General features: G+C 40.8%; 3 protein-coding genes across 3 annotated transcripts; all 3 read right to left on the bottom strand.

The window, feature by feature from the left end:
* Nucleotides 1-242: 242 nt before the first annotated feature.
* On the bottom strand, nucleotides 243-725 carry LOC131429394 (craniofacial development protein 2-like). The gene has a single exon (XM_058593471.1). The coding sequence runs from the start codon at nucleotides 723-725 to the stop codon at nucleotides 243-245; it is 483 nt and encodes a 160-aa protein (XP_058449454.1).
* A 13,098-nt stretch (nucleotides 726-13,823) lies between these two features.
* On the bottom strand, nucleotides 13,824-17,831 carry LOC131429392 (uncharacterized). Its single transcript, XM_058593470.1, has 3 exons — nucleotides 16,064-17,831; nucleotides 15,635-15,997; nucleotides 13,824-14,401 (listed from the first exon to the last, which is right to left on the bottom strand). Exons 1-3 carry the CDS (start codon nucleotides 17,829-17,831, stop codon nucleotides 13,824-13,826), a joined length of 2,709 nt encoding a protein of 902 aa, XP_058449453.1.
* A 169-nt stretch (nucleotides 17,832-18,000) lies between these two features.
* LOC131429391 (uncharacterized) lies at nucleotides 18,001-20,424 on the bottom strand. Its single transcript, XM_058593468.1, has one exon. It carries the CDS (start codon nucleotides 20,422-20,424, stop codon nucleotides 18,001-18,003), a length of 2,424 nt encoding a protein of 807 aa, XP_058449451.1.
* Between the last annotated feature and the right edge of the window lie 2,376 nt (nucleotides 20,425-22,800).

Below are 22,800 nucleotides of genomic sequence, written 5' to 3'. Positions count from 1 at the left end.
AATCAGTAACAAGCAAACAAAATGAATGATTTCGAAAACGATATGAATTTTTGTTACCTACTTCTAGAAGATTTTGTGAATGATAATGAACTAAAGTGCTTTTAAATGAAAGTGCATGATTCAGTGCAAAACATTTGCAGCTTATATTGACAATTCCTGGAAAGTCATTCGACGCTTTGACAACTCGTGTGTCAGATTTCGTTACACACACTTACCTGAAGCGGGCTGTTTTATGGCTGCTTTTACTGTGCTCTTACGAGCTCGCCCTCGTCTGGCAACGCTGCCTCGAGATTTTGCGCGTAGGCTGAGGCGACATCCGGTTGCTTCAATCGCTCTATGTTGTACCGTGGCGGTAGTTGGTACCGTGCATTGTTGATGACGGAGAGTTTTGGGCGCAGTTTCACCATTACCAGATAGTGGTTAGAGTCGACGTTAGCTCCACGATAGGTCCTGACGTCGATAATGTCGGAGAAGTGCCTTCCATCAATCAGAACGTGGTCGATTTGCGATTCCGTCTGCTGTGGTGATCTCCAGGTGTAACGATAAGAGAGGCTATGTTGGAAGAAGGTGCTACGAATGGCCATGTTCTTGGAGGCGGCAACATCGATGAGTCGTAAGCCGTTTTCGTTTGTCAGTTGGTGGATCTCCCATGATGATCTTGACGTCGTGGCTTGGGCAACAGTCGTACTCACGCTCGAGTTGCGCGTAAAATGCGTCCTTGTCATCACCAGTTGTTCCGGAGTGAGAGCTGTGCACGTTGATTATGCTAAAGTTGAAGAAACGGCTCTTGATCCTCAAATCCTGCACATTCTTTCGTCGATCGGCCACCAACCGATCACGCGCCTCTGCATATCACCCATCACGATGAAAGCTGTTCCCAGTTCGCGTGTATTGCCGCAGCTCTGGTAGATGGTATAATCACCTCTAAACGTTTGTAGCGTGCACTACGGTGTAACGGAACTGTCTGCTGTATCGTTTCCCAGATCTACGAACAAGTGGCTTAAGCGCCACCTCTTACGAGGACCACTTGTCACGTTCAAGGTTGCCCGACTAGAAACTCCGCCTCAGAGCGGGTCAGATTACAATAATCTTGGGGAAAACGAAACGGAAGACGCAAACATCAAAGGGTACTCCGAGTCAAAGGTCGATCCCTAATAATCACCTAACGAATCCGCGAATAGACAACCGATTTTCCCAACCAACTCGCAGATTCCTCACTGGCAGAACCCCTAAGAACAACCAAATAATAGCCAGCGAAGAAACCAGATTGGGGACTGTTTTCCCGAGCAGTCCAACCCAGAGTACTGAAACACAAACTATTAACGAAACGACCGCGAACCAGAGACCCTTTAAAGAGACAAAACTACCGGAATATTACTTCAAATGACAACACATAATCTTAAGAACGTGAATCACTATCGAACATTTATTCGACCAACAAACACCTAACGGTTTCTATTTAAATTCGAACATTTATTCGAATTTCCTAGTTACTAAACTATATTCGAACATTAATTCGACACACAAACATATATTATCCTAACTTACTCCTAATTACATTTCCTACATACGAAAAAATTACATTTTTTATTTCCCGGTTCAGGGCCCTAGCAAGTGCGGGTGGAGATTCTGGACTGTACTATAATTTCGGAGCTTTTATATCACCCTGCGCAGGGATTTAGGCGTTTACTCACTCTTATTAGTCGACCAGCCTTCTTTCTGCTACCTGCTACGTCGTATTGCTGCGCACGGTACTAATTCCGCGCAGATGTGTCGCTGTCGATATTTGCGCTTCCTAGCGCAGATTCTCCGGGTGAGGTCCTCGGGTTGAAGGGTAACTGCTGGTAGTGTTGGACCTCAAAACAGCATACCAGCAACAAAAAACGGAGCAGAGTCCGGCACGCGGCGAATTTGCGATGGCCGCAGATGACACGTGGAATCGTTGTGTCCTTCGTTTTGATGGTAACTAACCATACGGTCACGAGCAGATGGATCAGGCTTGGTGGCAGGAGGACGGATGAACTTTGCTGGCGGTGCGGTTGTAGCTTCACCAAGCGCAAAATCTGAAATTAAAAGCCGTCGTACGGCTGATCGACATTGTAAGCTATTGTCTACACGCCGTACGTTAACCTTTTTTTATTACCTTTTGATGGTCTTCGCACTTGCACGCAAAGTCTCCGCACTTTCAACTAACTCCTAACTGCGCTAATACCTATTTGAAATAAACTCTGTAACTTTGCCTGCTTTAAAAAAAAGTCTCATGTTATAAGACTAACCTGTTTCGAACACGAACTACACAAATTTAACCACTCTGATCTCTTCCACTGATCAAATTGAAATGATTGATCAGAGAAACTGTTAATCCTCAGATACGAGATATTGGATTTAAGAAACCGGAAATCGCATTACGAACCCATATTGGACTACTCAGAACCGAACCGAATTCTCGTTTTCCCTTTAGTAGTCCACATCTAACCGTCTCATATCCCCAAATCAACGAACTTCGGGTCAATGTTTGAATATCAAGAACATGAAAAGTAAGTCGCATCGTCGCTTCGCGAGTCCAAAGGTCACGATACAGCAAAGAGAGACAGAATTGGAGAGAATAGGCAATCGGCATCTACGCAAGCGGCGCATTCTAAATTGCCGCCCGATGTTCATTCTTCCAACTTTAGGTAGGGAAAGAAAGCTTAATCGATAAGCTAGGCAACCATATCGAAGTGACGGAAGCAAACTTTTTAATTGAAACCACGTGATTGCTACACGTTCGCACCATAGATCCTGTCCAACACACCTCCTGCAGCGTTACGATGCCGAACCCGCGGTCCTTTAGTAGATCGGCGAGTATGCGGGTGCTCCCGATGAAGTTGAGAGATCGGCAGTTCCACGTACCGAGCTTCCAATCGCAAGTCCTTTTTCGTTGCAGGGGTCATTGCCATTGGTCTCGATTCGTATTACTCTCTTGCTGATTTTCCGTTGCAATAGTTTTTTTACGGCTGGCTCGCAGGGCCGGACACCAACCCCCCAAATTTCCGGAGGACCATAGTGCACAGTTGAGCTTAGAATCCTGCACTGGCACTCGGATGTCGATCAGCCGCCCCTAACATGGAGAACAGACGCTGTTGTGAGCCGCTCCTAAACTGGAGAACAGACGCTCAGGCTTGCAACCCCCCTTCCCTGTCAGTCTATGACCAAAGTTCCCACCGGGGTTGGTTACCCGATCTTCCCTAAGGTTGCTCGCAGCCCAGCCGGTTCCACGGGGAGGTAGGGATAGGAGTTACTGGGAAGAGGCTGATGACCTCAATGGGTCCTGTGTTGCGCGTTAAGCAGCCTTTAACAACACCAATGTGAACACACACGTTTCGCGATTTGTCAACAGGTTCTTGATCTGCGCTGCTGTCTGATTGCGCAGATAGGTGTCGCCACGAGAGATACTCACTTAGCGTATATGACTTTAATCTACTCTCTACCACCTGTCATTATAAATGGTGGAGGAATGTCATTATCTGTATAACGGCAGTGAGGGCTATAAAGCAAATTTATTCACATCCATGTAGGCCATGGCAGATTGAATTGTCTCTCAAAACGAAATTACAGATAGGAGGTAGAAAAATTGAGAACATTTTCACTTTTCCAACGCTTGATATGACTCCGGGTACAACGTTGTTCCAAAGATACCATGTCAACGTATTTACTCACATTTCCGGGGATTGTAAAAGCCTGCGCCAAACACGACTCATTACGGAAATCAGTGTACTGTTTGCCGGTAATTCCAGCGAACACACGGCCATTTACCCGGTCAGATCACTTCTCCGAGAGTCGTTTGGTTTTAATTAAACAAAATGCCATCGACAAAAGTTTTCCTTTTCGCAAGAAGGCGATGGTGGCGAACCTACGGAGAAACCACTCGGCAAACTTTCCGCAAACGCACGCACAGAAAGCTCCGTTAGGCGAATGAAAGACAACACCTGAGCCGTTACGTGAGAATGCTTTCCAGCTGATGGAAAACATGTGCCGCCGTTGTTGGTTGGATTGCTGTTTTTCCTTCGATGGTGTGTGTGTGAACATTAGCACGCATTAACGGTAATGGAATTGTCTAGTTCCGCACGGGTTGCTGCGATGTTTCCTGTCAATTTTTTAAACACTCTCCAAAGGCAAAACTCGAGAAAATCACCGGCCGTTTGAAAGTGAAAAAGCCATTTTTCTCCGGTGGGTAAACGCGTAATTATTGACATTTCATTAGAAAGTTGCTCTTCGCCATTGCCATCAGGCCGGCGTTGGTCAAAGTTTTCCTGAAATGAGGACAGGGAGGAACTGAGATCTGTTTGATGATGCCAAGTGACTTTCCAATTCGCTATTTATCGAATGTAAAAACATAAATAATGACTTTAATAACTTTCTTATACAATTCGTACAATTGTTAGAAAACGACTACAATAGAAAATTGCACGTAATGTGCCGAAGCCACCGTAAAATCATTTAATTGCTTCTGGTTTTAACACTTTGTAAAATTCGCTCCAATGGCTGGATTACCTCAGGAAACAGGAACCCAACAAGAAAAAACAAATGGAACGGATAGCTCAAAATGTTGCTCACATTATAAATCGTGTGTTTTTTTATTTTGGACCCAGTTAAGAACAATGGAAAAGTTCAATTCATTTTCACGCAACATTTTCAACTTGCACCGAGTAGCACCGGAAATGGCTTTAATATATTAAAATCTTCGGTGAACTGGAAAAACCAAATACGAAATAAAAATTGGAAGGGAAAAAAAATTCGAACGATGCTCTGATTATACTCCGCCCATTGCACGGGATGTTGGCCTCATAGCCTTCAACGAATTCGCACCGTGGTTTCGAGTGGTTTCCTGTTCACTCGATGCTATCGGATTTTTTTTTATCCCTTACTTTTTATTTCTACCACACGAGTTTATGTTCGCTAGCGGATAGGATACCTTCAGTATTTTTCATATCTGAATGGAAAGGGATTTATTATTGATATATTTCATTTTCATCCACAGTTGCAGCAGTAAAATAATCCGCAGGCACACACACACATGGGCCCGTTTACGATCCAGTGACCAGAAAAAGCGATAAAATTTTAATTGCTTGAAATACGCATTAAATAGTGGTGTAGATTATCATTGATCGATCGAACTTTTTTTTTTTGAGTTGTTGATCATAGCCATAATTAAGCTAAACTAGGCCAATGTTTGTTTCGAATGAATGCAGTTTTCAGTTTATCTACTAAATGGTACCAAAACGCGAAAATGCAAAACAGGACAGGAAAAAGAAATAAACGAATTGGGCAAGCATAGAATAGATGGAAAGAATGTAGTGGAATAGTAAAAATAGGAAAAGCGGGAATGAAAATAACGAATATGTAATGAAAACAGAACTAAAAATGTAGAATAATAAGTACAGAAAGTGAAGGGAATGAAACAGAAAAAAAATGAAAATAATAAAATAGCAGTAAAAGAAGTTCAACTACATCCATAAAAGAAGGAAACATAAAACTAGCGATATGATAAGTAAAACAGGTAGAGTAATTTAGGCAAGTTAGACAAGCAAAGGTAAGTCAATCAAGTAGGGTAAATAATGTAAAAAATGCAAGAAGAAGGTGAAAGCAAATATGACAAGTCAAATACGTTGAGAATATTAAAGCAGGTAAGTCAGTAAAGCTTGTGAAAACAAGCAAAGTGAGTGAAAGCAAGTACGGCCAGTTAGCAAATAAGTTAAGAAAATTAAATTTAAAACAAGAAAAACAAATGAGGACAAATAAACAAAGTGATGACAAATCAGTAAAGCAAGAAGGTTTTGCGAAAACAATTAAGCCAAAAGAAGACAAATCAAAAAAGCAAAGTAAGTAAATCCGAAAATGAAATGCAAACAAGGCGAAAGCAATCGAGCAAAAGGCAGGTAAAATTACAAACGCTAATAAAACGATGATTTATTGTGATCAAAGCGCAAAAATGCGCTAATTGAGCCATGACAGCAATCCACAAAAATAAGACGTATTTGATAACTTGACGACTTCAAAACTTTACGACTTCAAGACTTAACGACTTCAAGACTTGACGACTTCAAGACTCGACGATTTCAAGACTTTACGACTTCAAGACTTTACGACTTCAAGACTCGACGATTTCAAGACTTTACGACTTCAAGACTTTACGACTTCAAGACTTGACGACTTCAAGACATGACGACTTCAAGACTCGACGATTTCAAGACTTTACGACTTCAAGACTTTACGACTTCAAGACTTGACGACTTCAAGACATGACGACTTCAAGACTTGACGACTTCAAGACTTTACGACTTCAAGACTTGACGACTTCAAGACAAGACGACTTCAAGACTTGACGACTTCAAGACTCGACGATTTCAAGACTTTACGACTTCAAGACTTTACGACTTCAAGACTTTACGACTTCAAGACTTGACGACTTCAAGACTCGACGATTTCAAGACTTTACGACTTCAAGACTTTACGACTTCAAGACTCGACGATTTCAAGACTTTACGACTTCAAGACTTTACGACTTCAAGACTTTACGACTTCAAGACTTGACGACTTCAAGACATGACGACTTCAAGACTCGACGATTTCAAGACTTTACGACTTCAAGACTTTACGACTTCAAGACTTGACGACTTCAAGACATGACGACTTCAAGACTTGACGACTTCAAGACTTTACGACTTCAAGACTTGACGACTTCAAGACAAGACGACTTCAAGACTTGACGACTTCAAGACTCGACGATTTCAAGACTTTACGACTTCAAGACTTTACGACTTCAAGACTTGACGACTTCAAGACATGACGACTTCAAGACTTGACGACTTCAAGACTTTACGACTTCAAGACTTGACGACTTCAAGACAAGACGACTTCAAGACTTGACGACTTCAAGACTTGACGACTTCAAGACTTGACGACTTCAAGACTTGACAACTTCAAGATTTGACAACTTCAAGACTTGACGACTTCAAGACTTGACGACTTCAAGACTTGACGATTTCAAGACTTTACGACTTCCAGACTTGACGACTTCAAGACTTGACAAATTCAAGACTTGACGACTTCAAGACTTGACAACTTCAAGACTTGACGACTTCAAGACTTGACGACTTCAAGACTTGACGACTTCAAGACTTTACGACTTCAAGACTGTACGACTTCAAGACTTTACGACTTCAAAACTTGACGACTTCAAGATTTGACGACTTCAAGACTTGACGATTTCAAGACTTGACGAATTCAAGACTTGACGACTTCAAGACTTGACGACTTAAAGATTTTACAACTTCAAGACTTGACGATTTCAAGACTTCACGAATTCAAAACTTGACGAATTCAAGACTTGACGACTTCAAGACTTGACGACTTCAAGATTTTACAACTTCAAGACTTGACGATTTCAAGACTTGACGAATTCAAGACTTGACGACTTCAAGACTTGACGACTTCAAGACTTGACGACTTAAAGATTTTACAACTTCAAGACTTGACGATTTCAAGACTTCACGAATTCAAAACTTGACGAACTCAAGACTTGACGACTTCAAGACTTGACGACTTAAAGATTTTACAACTTCAAGACTTGACGATTTCAAGACTTGACGAATTCAAGACTTGACGACTTCAAGACTTCACGAATTCAAAACTTGACGACTTCAAGACTTTACGACTTCAAGACATCACGAATTCAAAACTTGACGAATTCAAGACTTGACGACTTCAAGACTTGACGACTTCAAGATTTGACAACTTCAAGACTTGACGACTTCAAGACTTGACGACTTCAAGACTTTACGACTTCAAGACATGACGACTTCAAGACGTGACGACTTCAAGACATGACGACTTCAAGACTTGACGACTTCAAGACTTGACGAATTCAGGACTTTACGACTTCAAGACATCACGAATTCAAAACTTGACGAATTCAAGACTTGACGACTTCAAGACTTGACGACTTCAAGACTTGACGACTTCAAGACTTTACGACTTCAAGACATGACGACTTCAAGACTTTACGACTTCAAGACATGACGACTTCAAGACTTGACGACTTCAAGACTTGACGAATTCAAGACTTGACGACTTAAAGACTTGACGACTTCAAGACTTGACGACATCAAGACTTTACGACTTCTAGACTTTACGACTTCAAAACTTGACGACTTCAAGACTTTACGACTTCAAGACTTTACGACTTCAAAACTTGACGACTTCAAGATTTGACGACTTCAAGACTTGACGATTTCAAGACTTGACGACTTCAAGACTTTACGACTTCAAGACTTTACGACTTCAAAACTTGACGACTTCAAGACTTTACGACTTCAAGACATCACGAATTCAAAACTTGACGAATTCAAGACTTGACGACTTCAAGACTTGACGACTTCAAGATTTGACAACTTCAAGACTTGACGACTTCAAGACTTGACGACTTCAAGACTTTACGACTTCAAGACATGACGACTTCAAGACGTGACGACTTCAAGACATGACGACTTCAAGACTTGACGACTTCAAGACTTGACGAATTCAGGACTTTACGACTTCAAGACATCACGAATTCAAAACTTGACGACTTCAAGACTTTACGACTTCAAGACATCACGAATTCAAAACTTGACGAATTCAAGACTTGACGACTTCAAGACTTGACGACTTCAAGATTTGACAACTTCAAGACTTGACGACTTCAAGACTTGACGACTTCAAGACTTTACGACTTCAAGACATGACGACTTCAAGACGTGACGACTTCAAGACATGACGACTTCAAGACTTGACGACTTCAAGACTTGACGAATTCAGGACTTTACGACTTCAAGACATCACGAATTCAAAACTTGACGAATTCAAGACTTGACGACTTCAAGACTTGACGACTTCAAGACTTGACGACTTCAAGACTTTACGACTTCAAGACATGACGACTTCAAGACTTGACGACTTCAAGACTTGACGAATTCAAGACTTGACGACTTAAAGACTTGACGACTTCAAGACTTGACGACATCAAGACTTTACGACTTCTAGACTTTACGACTTCAAAACTTGACGACTTCAAGACTTTACGACTTCAAGACTTTACGACTTCAAAACTTGACGACTTCAAGATTTGACGACTTCAAGACTTGACGATTTCAAGACTTGACGACTTCAAGACTTTACGACTCCAAGACTTTACGACTTCAAAACTTGACGACTTCAAGATTTGACGACTTCAAGACTTGACGAATTCAAGACTTGACGAATTCAAGACTTGACGACTTCAAGACTTCACGAATTCAAGACTTGACGACTTCAAGACTTGACGACTTCAAGATTTTACAACTTCAAGACTTGACGACTTCAAGACTTGACGACTTCAAGACTTGACAACTTCAAGATTTGACAACTTCAAGACTTGACGACTTCAAGACTTGACGACTTCAAGACTTGACTACTTCAAGACTTGTCGACTTCAAGACTTGACGATTTCAAGACTTGACGACTTCAAACCTAGACGACTTCAAGACTTGACGATTTCAAGATTTGACGAATTCAAGAATTGACGACTTCAAGACTTGAAGACTTCAAGACTTGACGACTTCAGCATTTGACGACTTCAAAAAAATACGACTTCATGGCTTGACGACTTCAAGACTTGACGACTTCAAGACTTGTCGACTTCAAGACTTGACAGCTTCAAGACTTGACGATTTCAAGACTTTACGACTTCAAGACATGACGACTTCAAGACTTGACGACTTCAAGACTTGACGAATTCAAGACTTGACGACTTAAAGACTTGACGACTTCAAGACTTGACGACATCAAGACTTTACGACTTCTAGACTTTACGACTTCAAAACTTGACGACTTCAAGACTTTACGACTTCAAGACTTTACGACTTCAAAACTTGACGACTTCAAGATTTGACGACTTCAAGACTTGACGATTTCAAGACTTGACGACTTCAAGACTTTACGACTTCAAGACTTTACGACTTCAAAACTTGACGACTTCAAGATTTGACGACTTCAAGACTTGACGATTTCAAGACTTGACGAATTCAAGACTTGACGACTTCAAGACTTCACGAATTCAAGACTTGACGACTTCAAGACTTGACGACTTCAAGATTTTACAACTTCAAGACTTGACGACTTCAAGACTTGACGACTTCAAGACTTGACAACTTCAAGATTTGACAACTTCAAGACTTGACGACTTCAAGACTTGACGACTTCAAGACTTGACTACTTCAAGACTTGTCGACTTCAAGACTTGACGATTTCAAGACTTGACGACTTCAAACCTAGACGACTTCAAGACTTGACGATTTCAAGATTTGACGAATTCAAGAATTGACGACTTCAAGACTTGAAGACTTCAAGACTTGACGACTTCAGCATTTGACGACTTCAAAAAAATACGACTTCATGGCTTGACGACTTCAAGACTTGACGACTTCAAGACTTGTCGACTTCAAGACTTGACAGCTTCAAGACTTGACGATTTCAAGACTTGACGAATTCAAGACTTGACGACTTCAAGACTTCACGAATTCAAGACTTGACGGCTTCAAGACTTGACGACTTCAAGATTTTACAACTTCAAGACTTGACGACTTCAAGACTTGACGACTTCAAGACTTGACAACTTCAAGATTTGACAACTTCAAGACTTGACGACTTCAAGACTTGTCGACTTCAAGACTTGACGATTTCAAGACTTGACGACTTCAAACCTAGACGACTTCAAGACTTGACGATTTCAAGATTTGACGAATTCAAGAATTGACGACTTCAAGATGTGATGACTTCAAGACTTGAAGACTTCAAGACTTGACGACTTCAGCATTTGACGACTTCCAAAAAATACGACTTCATGGCTTGACGACTTCAAGACTTGACGACTTCAAGACTTGTCGACTTCAAGACTTGACAGCTTCAAGACTTGACGATTTCAAGATTTGACGAATTCAAGAATTGACGACTTCAAGATTTGATGACTTCAAGACTTGAAGACTTCAAGACTTGACGACTTCAATACTTGATGACTATAAGATTTGACGACTTCAAGACTTGATGACTTCAGGACTTGACGATTTCAAGACTTGACGACTTCAAGACTTGTCGACTTCAATATTTGACGACTTCAAGACTTGACGACTTCAAGACTTGAAGTTTTAAGTTTCAAGTTTCAAATTTCAAGTTTCAAGTTTCAAGTTTCAAGTTTCAAGTTTCAAGTTTCAAGTTTCAAGTTTCAAGTTTCAAGTTTCAAGTTTCAAGTTTCAAGTTTCAAGTTTCAAGTTTCAAGTTTCAAGTTTCAAGTTTCAAGTTTCAAGTTTCAAGTTTCAAGTTTCAAGTTTCAAGTTTCAAGTTTCAAGTTTCAAGTTTCAAGTTTCAAGTTTCAAGTTTCAAGTTTCAAGTTTCAAGTTTCAAGTTTCAAGTTTCAAGTTTCAAGTTTCAAGTTTCAAGTTTCAAGTTTCAAGTTTCAAGTTTCAAGTTTCAAGTTTCAAGTTTCAAGTTTCAAGTTTCAAGTTTCAAGTTTCAAGTTTCAAGTTTCAAGTTTCAAGTTTCAAGTTTCAAGTTTCAAGTTTCAAGTTTCAAGTTTCAAGTTTCAAGTTTCAAGTTTCAAGTTTCAAGTTTCAAGTTTCAAGTTTCAAGTTTCAAGTTTCAAGTTTCAAGTTTCAAGTTTCAAGTTTCAAGTTTCAAGTTTCAAGTTTCAAGTTTCAAGTTTCAAGTTTCAAGTTTCAAGTTTCAAGTTTCAAGTTTCAAGTTTCAAGTTTCAAGTTTCAAGTTTCAAGTTTCAAGTTTCAAGTTTCAAGTTTCAAGTTTCAAGTTTCAAGTTTCAAGTTTCAAGTTTCAAGTTTCAAGTTTCAAGTTTCAAGTTTCAAGTTTCAAGTTTCAAGTTTCAAGTTTCAAGTTTCAAGTTTCAAGTTTCAAGTTTCAAGTTTCAAGTTTCAAGTTTCAAGTTTCATTCGAGTCATTCTATTACACTTGTTATATAAAAGCTGTGTTGAAGATTTACATCATTTTCGATATCAGCTTCCTGTTAATAAAAGTGATAATTCAGACCGGAAAACAAAGAAACAAAGGCAAATCTGCCATGGATTAACAATAAACTTCCACTTCACTAGGAACAAAATTTACTGCGCCGCCTCCAACCACGAAGCCAACGTTATCCGCTAGGATCATTCCGGGGTTGATAACATTTATCGGACACAAGTGAATCGTAATCTCGAAGCACCAGCCCAACTTTCTCTTCGCCTAGCCTTCGACAACGTCGACAGACAGGTGCGAAGATGTTCACCTCAATGCTCTGAATCCGAAACCCATTTCCAATTAGACCGGTGGGATTAGGTAAAATTAGATAATCTAATTAGCTCAAGTTTTACCCTTTATCCGATGCTAATTTCTGCGCTAATTGTAATGGGTTACCGGCTTTTGAACGGATCCAACCGGAGCTACCGGAAGTTTCTGCTGGGATGGGGATGCCACGTAGTCTTGTTTGTGCTCTTTCACTTTCACGCGGAGAACATTTCTCGTTACATGGATGTACTCCGATAGTCTGAATTTTTTATCTTCTTTGGAATAGAAATTTTCATTAGCAAACACGAGAAGCAAATCCAACGTTCAAAACGAGCAATAAAGTGGAAAACAAACTTGAAGTGAAGGTCGAATTCTCCACCAGAACGTGCAATCCGAACTGAAACACGTTTAATTTTCCAATTCCCCGTGAGCGTATTAAATATTGAAATGAAATCCTTCAGTTTTCCCTTGACGCAGGTTACGGCGGGGTTGAGCAGAGCGAAAGAGAAGGACTGTGCGATGACAAGCAGCTTCGATGCACGCAACTAACCGGCGATATGCAACCAAGCAGGCGAGCCGAGCCAGTGCCAGCTGTGTAATGCATTTTTTATTCGAACGAAAGATAACACATCTAGATGGCTGCGCTTGCCGATATTCCCGGGGCTGCTTCTGCTGCCATGTTTCGGTGCTGTAAAAACCGCTCCAAATCGAGTAGTTCTTCATTTTAATGCTGGAAAATGCTTGCTGCAGTAAAAACGTATCCGAACAGGGCACGGCCAATGGGAACGGTGGGGTAAAGTGCTCCACTTTAATGTTAATGAATTTGTGGAATTTTACCATTTTGGTTCCAATTCCTATGATAGTGCTGTTATCTTTCTGACACTGAGAACCCCGAACACACACGGAACGACCGAAATTAGCTCTGCGCCTAATTCGTATTACTGTTTTTGAATTAGTTGATTTTAACAACAAAATTTTCAAAATAACTATAAAATTAGTTAAAATTGAGAATTTACTTTGCTGAAAAAAACTCTTATTTTTAGAGAATGTGTTTAGTTGGCGAATATCCTGGACACAAACCAGCAATATTTCAATCCAACACGAAATTCTCATTGTTCAGTAATTAATCTGCCTTATCAAACCGATGGCAGATTTCGTGACAGGTCTGACACTCGCAACGGAACACGACGGTAGGAGAATTTCAACACACGATAAATTACTTCGAGCTATCCCAACGGTACGGGTGAAACAATGGCGAAGTAAAAAAACAACGTGTTTCTTATTAAGCGGTTATATTGGTACTAACTGTAGATAAAGTTTGCCTTCATGGCCTTTCGTTGTATATGTAAATTGACCGAATTTTCTGCTGTCAACAAACGCAGTTGTAAGATTTAACTACACTCTTAAACTAAATAATTCAATAATCAGTAGTTACAAAAGATAATTGGTTTGTTCGGAACATCCCGGGGCCCGTTGAAACCCTCCGTTTCAACAGTTCATTGTCGTTCGGCACCGGTGATCAAGTCATCATTTGCCTCCGTTGATGCAACTTCTGACTGGAGATTCTGATGATCTGCTGTTATCCCGTCATGGGAATGGTCCACAGTATCTATTGGAAGTATACGGACCTCAGTAACGGCCCGTTTGTAAAGTCCTCGAGCAGTTCGCACCAAAACAACACGTACGAGCCCAGAGTCTCCGGTGTAAGTTTTAACTATGCGACCAATGTTCCACAAATACGGTGGGAGGTTGTCCTGTTTCAGCAACACAAGTGCACCCAGTTGTACATTGTTACAAGGTTTCTTCCATTTCGCACGTTGGTGGAGTTGAGATATGTAATCCCTGGACCAACATTTCCAAAAATGTTGCAATGATCTACACATTTCCTGAAAACGAGAGAGACGAGTTATTTTCAGCTCAGTGCAATCGGGCTCGGGAATCGAAAACATCGGTTCACCGATCAGGAAGTGTCCCGGGGTCAACACGGCCAAATCGTCAGAATGATCCGTCAACGGCGTGAGAGGCCGTGAGTTGAGTATGCTCTCGATATGCGCCGCTGCCGTCATCAGCTCGTCTGAAGTAAACGAACGTCCACAAAATATTCGTCGAAAATGAAATTTGAAGGACTTTACTCCAGCCTCCCAGAGTCCCCCAAAGTGAGGCGATCGGGCCGGAATAAAGCGAAATGTACACACTTAAATTTTTTAGCTGAGTCTCGGCAAAAAAATGCCGAGATTCGCACAGCCGAGTCATCAGCAATCATCTCGGCAAAAATAAAATTACTGAGCGTCTCGGCATCCTAAAATTTGACAAACGTCAAATATTGCCGAAATCGTCAGCATAAGATTTACTGTTTGCTCAGTGAAATGTTCACTGAATATTCGGCAATCCAATAAAACGAAAAAATGAAAAAAATTAATTACCGATTCATCAGTAATTCAAAATCTAGTCAATTAATTTTGTTTGTATTTCCTCAACATTATAAACACGCCATTCAGGATAAAAAAATCATTTTATTAACACTTAAAGGAGGCTTACAAATTTGTTGCCAGTAGTGCTTAAAGCCTACCTGAAAACATGTAGCATAAATAAAAAGCGGCGTTTCCAGATGCGGCCACCTTGAGTCGAGCTGGAAATATGAAAATAAAAATATATATTGATTTTGGCTTACAAAAATGTTCAATATTAAATAATGCATATACGGTATTGTTAAAAAAATAAACTTACTTTGATCTATTGAATTATTCCATGCATTGGGTTATTTTTTCGCATATCCCCCAAAGTTTTGTCTCGAGGAAGCTTTGAGCCCCGTGTTGGGTGTTTTTCCCTTATAATCGCGAGTGCTCTGATAAAGTCGCTTTTTATAAAGCGAAACATGTCACTATATTTATTCAATATTTTTACTTGCAAGTGGTTCCACACTTCTTCGAAGATTATCCATTTTTTCACTCGAGAATTTCATTAGAAAATAATCGCACAATGCGAAGCGAAAATGTAACGCGGCAATAAATGACAGCTGTCGTGCTGAATCTCGGCAACAGCTAGCGCATATTCCGAAATCTCGGCAAACGTCTCTGCTGATGTCGGCATATCTGTTGTTTACTGATAAATTCAGCAAGTAATTATGCCAAATTTCGGTAAAGTTAAGCATTTTACCGAAATATCAGTGAATGCATTTAACGAAGTTCAGAAACATGCGTATTGATTACTGAGGAATCAGCAAATTTACGTGTTGCTGATCAGTTTCGGCATTTTATTATGCCGAGCTCAAGAAATGGTTTTAAGTGTGTAATTCCGGTTGTCAGACAATAGTTCTCCCATTCGTCCGTCTGAAATTGTTGAAGATATTGCTTGAGTAGATCCTGCAGTTCACGATCGGCACCAACGAATGCGGTACCATTGTCGCAGTGTAACTCGGTAACTCGACCGCGACGAGAAACGAATCGTTTGATCGCATTAATGCACGCGCCGGACGTAAGATTCGGAACTATCTCGAAATGCACCGCCTTTACCGCCAGGCACACGAATACTGCGACGTACACTTTCGCGTTGGCACCCCTTCCAACTAACGGACGTACGTTGAAAGGCCCACAGTAATCTAAACCAGACCTTGAAAATACTCTAGCCGGGGTAACTCGTACAGCTGGTAGCGGGGCCATCTGTTGCTGTGCTGGAGTTGGATTACAGCGAAAGCATGTGATGCATTTCCTCACTGTTCTGTGTGCTAATTCTCTACCTCGAAGTGGCCAGAATCTTTGCCTCATTGTTGCTAACAGTAACGACGGACCGCAGTGTGCTGTTTGAAGGTGCAATGATCGTGCAATCAATTCACTGAAACGGTGCTGGGCTGGTAGTATCATCGGACATTTACGATCGTAGGATCCGTTAATATTCTTTAAGCGACCGTCAAGTCGGAGCAGACCATGTTTGTCTAGCATCAAGTTTAAGTGTTTTAGCGATGAATTCTTTCCCAAAACTATTGTGTGGTTAGGTTGAGTTTTATTTAATTCAAACTGATGCATTTCATTGGAAAAGGCATTTTGCTGGCATATTCGAACTAATCGTTTCATCGCTTCTTCGATTTCCTTTGGTAGTAGTCGTCCCAAGATTCGTTGCTTTACAAAGCGACAATTGGTGTAAAAGCGAGTGCACCATGCAGTTATTCTAAGCAACCTTCCTAGCTCGGAGTAGCGATTAAAGAGATCCTCATTAAGTTGGACTGAGGTTAAAGCGACAATTTCGCGACGTTCGGCATCTAAAACACAGTGAGCTGCTGCTGATAAGCTTGGTGGTACAGTTGGAGATAAATCAATTGAATTATCGAGAAATGGAGAAGCATGCCACCATAACGCATCATTCAACATCTGTCCAGGACGCAATCCTCGAGACACGTGATCGGCAGGATTCTGATCGGTAGGCACGTGTCGCCAAGCCAATCCTTTTGTTAGACGTTGTACTTCAGCTATCCGATTCGATACGAAAACTTTCCAAATTGTTGGGGGAGATCGAATCCAATGAAGCACAATCGTTGAATCCGTCCAGAACATGGCAGGACCAGTAAACTCAGTAGTAGTACGGACTGTCTCCATCAGCTGACTTCCTAATAACGCCGCACAAAGCTCTAAGCGGGGAACTGTCATAGGCCGTACTGGTGCGACTCGACTTTTGGATATGAGTAACTGTGACTTCAGCTGTCCCTCCAAATCTGGTCCTGTTACGTAAATGCAGCAACCGTAGCCCTTCGTAGATGCATCGCAGAAACAGTGCAGCGTATAGTCCCGGTTAGTATTAGCAAGGATGCGTCGAGAAACCGTCAACTGTTGAAGTTGCGACAGTTCGTTGCGAAATCCTAGCCACCAAATTCTATCCTCTTCTGTAACGTTTTCATCCCATCCAAGATTTTTGATCCAGAGCCGCTGCACAAATATTTTAGCGCTTACCACTACGGGTCCAACTAATCCAAGGGGATCGAATAACGAAGACATTTCCGACACAACGATACGTTTGGTCACGATATTTATCGCTGGCAACGACGGTATCTTGAAAGCCAGTCGATCCGTCTGTGGATGCCACAAAAGGCCAAGAGTTTTCATTCCTTCCATGTGACCAATTTCTAGTTCGGTAGTTGCCTCCCACAGCTCCTGGGGTACTTGCTTTAAGATGCGCAAATCATTTGCACACCATTTTCGTAACGAAAGTCCACCCCTTGCCAGTAAACTACTCAATTCGGAACAAACCTCAGCTACTTCTTCCAACTCATCACCACCAGCTAAAACATCATCCACGTACATTCGGTTAGTAACGATCTGGGCCGCCCGATGAAAACGAGCGCCTTCGTCCTCAGCTAGCTTATTTAATACTCTGGCAGCATGATAGGGTGAGCTCGCCAGTCCATATGTGACTGTTTTCAATTGAAAGCACTTCAATGGTTCCGTTGGATTCTGTCGCCAAATAATTTGTTGAAATTTACGATCTTCCGGATGCACCCACACCTGGCGAAACATTTTTTCCGCGTCAGCCGTGAATACAAAACGAGGCAATCGAAAATTGATCACTGTAGCTAGCAAAGGTGGCTGTACCGTGGGACCAGTGTGAAGGACATCGTTCAAGGATAGTTTGCTAGATCCTTTACTGCTACCATCGAATACGACGCGGAGTTTCGTCGTACTGCTTTCAGGTCGGTGGATAGCGTGGTGTGGTAGAAAAAACTGAGGACCCGCGACGCGTGAACACTCCTCCATGCCCCAACTGCTCGTAATCATCCATGAACCGCGTATAATTCTCTCGTAGCCTGTCATCTGCTGCGAATCGTTTCTCCAATGCAAAAAACCGACGTAATACTGCAGTATACGAGTCCTCCAATAGTGAAACCATATCTTCACGTAGCGGCAGGCGAACAATGTATCGTCCATCCTTCTCTCTGGATACCGTGTTGCAAAAGTGAGCTTCGACATCTTGCTCCGCTTGCGTGAGAGTTTTGCCAACATCAAAATTTTCGATTTGCCACAATCGTTCTAGTTGGATGTTCAGATCGTGGTCAGTTGCAACATGACACACCACCTCCTCTGTTTTTGGTGCTTTTAGTTTTCCAGATATGACGTAGCCCAGAAGAGTCTTCTGTAATAAAGGGTAATCATTAGCAAGAACAAATTGATGGGGCTCAAGCAACATGTAGAACAGTTCCGCTCCAATAATCAGATCTACTCCATGACTGATATTGAATTTTGGATCTGCTAACGGTAAATTGGGTGGAATTTTCCAGCGAGATACGTCCACATGTCGACTAGGTAAACAAACTGTTAACTTAGGTAAAACTAAGCAGCTCAAAGGATGATCAAACGATCCAAAACGAGAAGCAAGTTTACTTTCAACTTGATAATGTACGGTGACAGCGGCCTGTCCAATACCACTGATCGGAAGGTTTATACGAGAGCGCTTCAAGCCGAGTCGTTGGCACAGTGACTCCGAAATAAAATTGGATTGTGACCCACTATCCAGTAAGGCTCGAGCAAGCTGATATTTGCCTTGATAGTCTTGAATGCGAATAACAGCGGTTGATAAAAAGACTACATTTTCATTACGTTTATTGGATTGTGTCAGCGATGTAGTTTCTAATGGGGAGCAGGTGGCAGGAGGTTCTAATTCATCACTAACGAAATGATCATTCGACGACGAGAAGGGGGCCATTTCCGAACCGACGGACGACACGATTGTACCCGGCGATACCGACGCGGTTTGACGATGTGCCGTACGAGATTGCACCACCTTCTCCGAGGTCGCAGTATTGTGCTCGACGCTGTAACAAATAGCAGTAGCCGTTTGGGTGGTGACTGGAACAACATTCGGCTCTCCTTGTGAAGACTTTACTAGCGCTGGCAAGTGCAGTAAAGTGTGGTGTTTTTTGGCGCATGTCCGGCATAGACCACTATTACAGTCCTTGGCTAAATGCCCTCCGCGCAAGCAGTTTATACACAACCGATGAGTTTTCACAAATTCAAGGCGCTTATTGGGCGTTTGTCGCATAAAGGCTTCGCACTGGGTTAATATGTGAGACTGTTTGCACCCTGGACATTTTGGCACATGTTCAGTAGCTACATGAGATGAGAATGGTTTCCCCTTAAATTTTGTGGCACTGCCGGTGGATACACTACCAGCAACCTTACATTTTTGCAGTGTGCGAGATCTTTTATGAATGAACTCTAGCAGCGCACTATACTGTGGTACCTCTTCATCTTTACAACTGTTCTCCCATTCCAAGAGAGATTTATCATCCAGAAGGCTGCTTAACCGTTCAACCAGGAAGGAATTCCAGTGACTCTCAGGTTCTTCCAGTTTGTCCAAAATACCGACATGACGATTGAACTCATCTGCGAGTTCCGCAAGGCTAGCAGCAGAGTCTTTGCGAACGAAAGGAATTTTCAAAATGGCCGACATGTGCTGTTTTACGAGAAAGTTAACATTTTCGTACCGATCAGTAATGGTTTTCCAAGCGAGAACATAGTTGTCGGACGTTATTGCAAAAGAAGCAATCAGACGGGCTGCTTCATCTTTGAGTGAGCTGCGTAAATAGTGCATTTTCTGCACACCAGACAGATTCACATTCGTGTGAATTACGGATTTGAAGAGATCTCTAAATTCAATCCATTCCTCCGGATTCCCGCGAAACTCGGGAATTCGCAACTCAGGAAGTTTTACCGACAATATCGGGTTTGAAGAAGGAGGATTAGCCACTGTGGAAGCATTAGATTGATCAACTCTCTGCTGCGGAAGCAGCGCTATCAGCGCGGCCTTTAGCTCGTAGTACATGTTTTGGAACTGCATTCGTTGATCCGAAAAGACTTCAGTCTCATTCTCCAGCACCTCGATTTCTTCCTGGACACCTTCAAACTTTTCCCAGAGATCATCCAGACGAGCAATTCGTACCGCCACTTGATTCATCTGCTCCGGTAGAAAATTTGTATAAAACTGTTGAATGAGCTCCGCCGAACCGAGAATGTTGCTTCGTCGTCGTAATAGAGTTTTGTAAACAAGAGTGTGTTTAACGGGGGTTGATTTCGCTGTTGCCTTCTTCATCGAAGTTCTTCTCGTTGTCGGCATTGTTCTTGTTAGTCACCCACGTGTTGTAACAATGTCACTCACGAACCGTCTATCACGTGTTTCTCCTAACCTCAATTACGGGTTACCAACCGGGTGTTGAGGCACCGTTGCACAGTATCAGTTAACGACAATAGTTGATTTAACCAGTTTGCACACTGGAAACGCAAATATCTCTGATCACACTACCAGAAAACACGTGCAATCTTTACTAATCAGTATGGGATTTCCTCCCGGGTTTCGGCACCAAAAACTGTTCAGTAATTAATCTGCCTTATCAAACCGATGGCAGATTTCGTGACAGGTCTGACACTCGCAACGGAACACGACGGTAGGAGAATTTCAACACACGATAAATTACTTCGAGCTATCCCAACGGTACGGGTGAAACAATGGCGAAGTAAAAAAACAACGTGTTTCTTATTAAGCGGTTATATTGGTACTAACTGTAGATAAAGTTTGCCTTCATGGCCTTTCGTTGTATATGTAAATTGACCGAATTTTCTGCTGTCAACAAACGCAGTTGTAAGATTTAACTACACTCTTAAACTAAATAATTCAATAATCAGTAGTTACAAAAGATAATTGGTTTGTTCGGAACACTCATTGACAACTAATTTTGTTTTTAAAATCAGAAAATTTGTTTCTATTTATCTATCACCGCCATTACTGAAGGACAGCACAAAGAAAACAAAAATGAAATGGGTTTTATTAACAAGTTTATTAGCCAAAAACTCATGAGAAGTGTCATAGCAAAACAATCCATTAAAAAGCTAAAAAGGACAGTCTTGTTGAAACTGCTTGCAAATTGTTTTGATGTTTTTCGCATGTGTTACGATATATCTTTATTTAAATTTCTAAACCGATATGTAAAAATGTCGTAAACTGTTAGTGGAAATCGTATTTATTCAGAATTTGTGCGCACTTGAAGCGAATGTGCGTAATAATGTTTTTACGTGGAACAGTTAAATGAGTGTCGAATGTTGCACTCTAATTGTACACGTCAAATGATGTTTTTTGTATCTTCTAACCTTCCGGGCTACGTCGTCCGGTGTACTACTTGTATTCGGTTTTTGTTTTCCGAGTGCTCAAAGTTTTCAGTGAGTTAGTCGATTTCGCGAAGTCGAATAAAGAAAACAGCGATTTAGAAAAAAAAAATTTCAAAAAGAAGTTTATGTTTCGTTTATGTCTTTTTCTCTAATACAACATCGTATTTATACCTGCCAATATAGAAAAGACTACCGCGACTGAAATATTTTTCGGTAGTAGTGTGCCATCTAGTGGCTAGTAGTCATTACGGTATTAACGTTTTTTCGGTGACAGTGCGCCACATAGCTGCAAATTGCAGAAGCCAATTCAACCATTTATGTTGGTTGAAAACAACGTTTTATTTCAACTAATAAATTAGTTGAATGGAAATGAAGTGTGCCTTAGCTAAGAAATAACAGCGCGTTTAATTGGTGAATTCAACTAAAAAATAGCCATTTCAACAAATTTTTTATTATTATTACTAAGGGAATGAGAATTAAAAAATCTAAATTAGCAAAAGTAGGATTTTTTAGTTGTCTCAAAAAATAACTAACTAAAATCAGAAAATCAACTAATTTTTTCGTCAAAATGCTGATTTCGGTCTTTCCGTGTACGTCAGCCGACTTGTAGAAACAATTTTGCACCAAATCAAAAAAATGCTGAAAATTAACATTTGACTTCAAATGGAATTGCTCGGAAGAAGTCGATTTGAAACAATTTAGTGTGAAAATGCATATTAGTTAGAATCAAAGTTGAAAATTTTATTGAATCAAATAAAAAAATTATTTGATTCAAATGCTTGTTACAGTACATTAAATGTATTTGAATCAAATATGGGGTGGTACAGATTCAAATTAACAGTTATGTTCAAATAAATATTCTTTTCATTCAGCTACGTAATATGATATATTTGAATTAAATATTTTGACTCTTGAATTCAACTGAATCAAATATAATGAGTCTTAGATTCAAATTAATGGATGTAGGTAAAATTTTTCGTCCTTAAATCAAATGCCAGAAAATATTAATTCTAAAATATTACCATTAAATCAAATATTGAAACTAGCTGATTTTGATATATTCTACACCACTTTTACTAAAATTTAATTTTGCGTGTACCGGCCATTGTCACATCATTCAAACGAAAAATAAATGGACGCGTTCGAGGAAGTGATAAATTTCGAAGCAGTCAACGATTTTGAACTATCTGCTCTTTTGAAATTCTTCGAATTGTGTGATACCATAGAGAATACTTTTATAAATAAGGTATATTATGAATTATGTATGTACAGGAAACCTATATTTGTCTTCATTTCAGAGAACGGTTTCACAATAGAGTTATTAAAAATT

This window comes from Malaya genurostris, chromosome 2 (genome assembly GCF_030247185.1).
Source record: "Malaya genurostris strain Urasoe2022 chromosome 2, Malgen_1.1, whole genome shotgun sequence".
Taxonomy (NCBI): Eukaryota; Metazoa; Arthropoda; class Insecta; order Diptera; family Culicidae; genus Malaya; species Malaya genurostris.
The sequence above is the reverse complement of the archived record's forward strand: the minus strand, read 5'-3'. Positions and strand labels throughout refer to the sequence as shown.

Excerpts from the sequence above, each read along its gene's own strand:
- LOC131429394 (XM_058593471.1), bottom strand. The coding sequence starts at position 725 with ATGACAAGGACGCATTTTACGCGCAACTCGAGCGTGAGTACGACTGTT.
- LOC131429392 (XM_058593470.1), bottom strand. The coding sequence starts at position 17,831 with ATGTTTCGCCAGGTGTGGGTGCATCCGGAAGATCGTAAATTTCAACAA. Across the intron at positions 15,998-16,063 it reads AAGATTCTGGCCACTTCGAG|CACAGCAACAGATGGCCCCG; the intron begins GTAGAGAATTAG and ends ATCCAACTCCAG. Across the intron at positions 14,402-15,634 it reads GGACGAATGGGAGAACTATT|ACGAGCTGATGACGGCAGCG; the intron begins GTCTGACAACCG and ends CGTTTACTTCAG.
- LOC131429391 (XM_058593468.1), bottom strand. The coding sequence starts at position 20,424 with ATGCCGACAACGAGAAGAACTTCGATGAAGAAGGCAACAGCGAAATCA.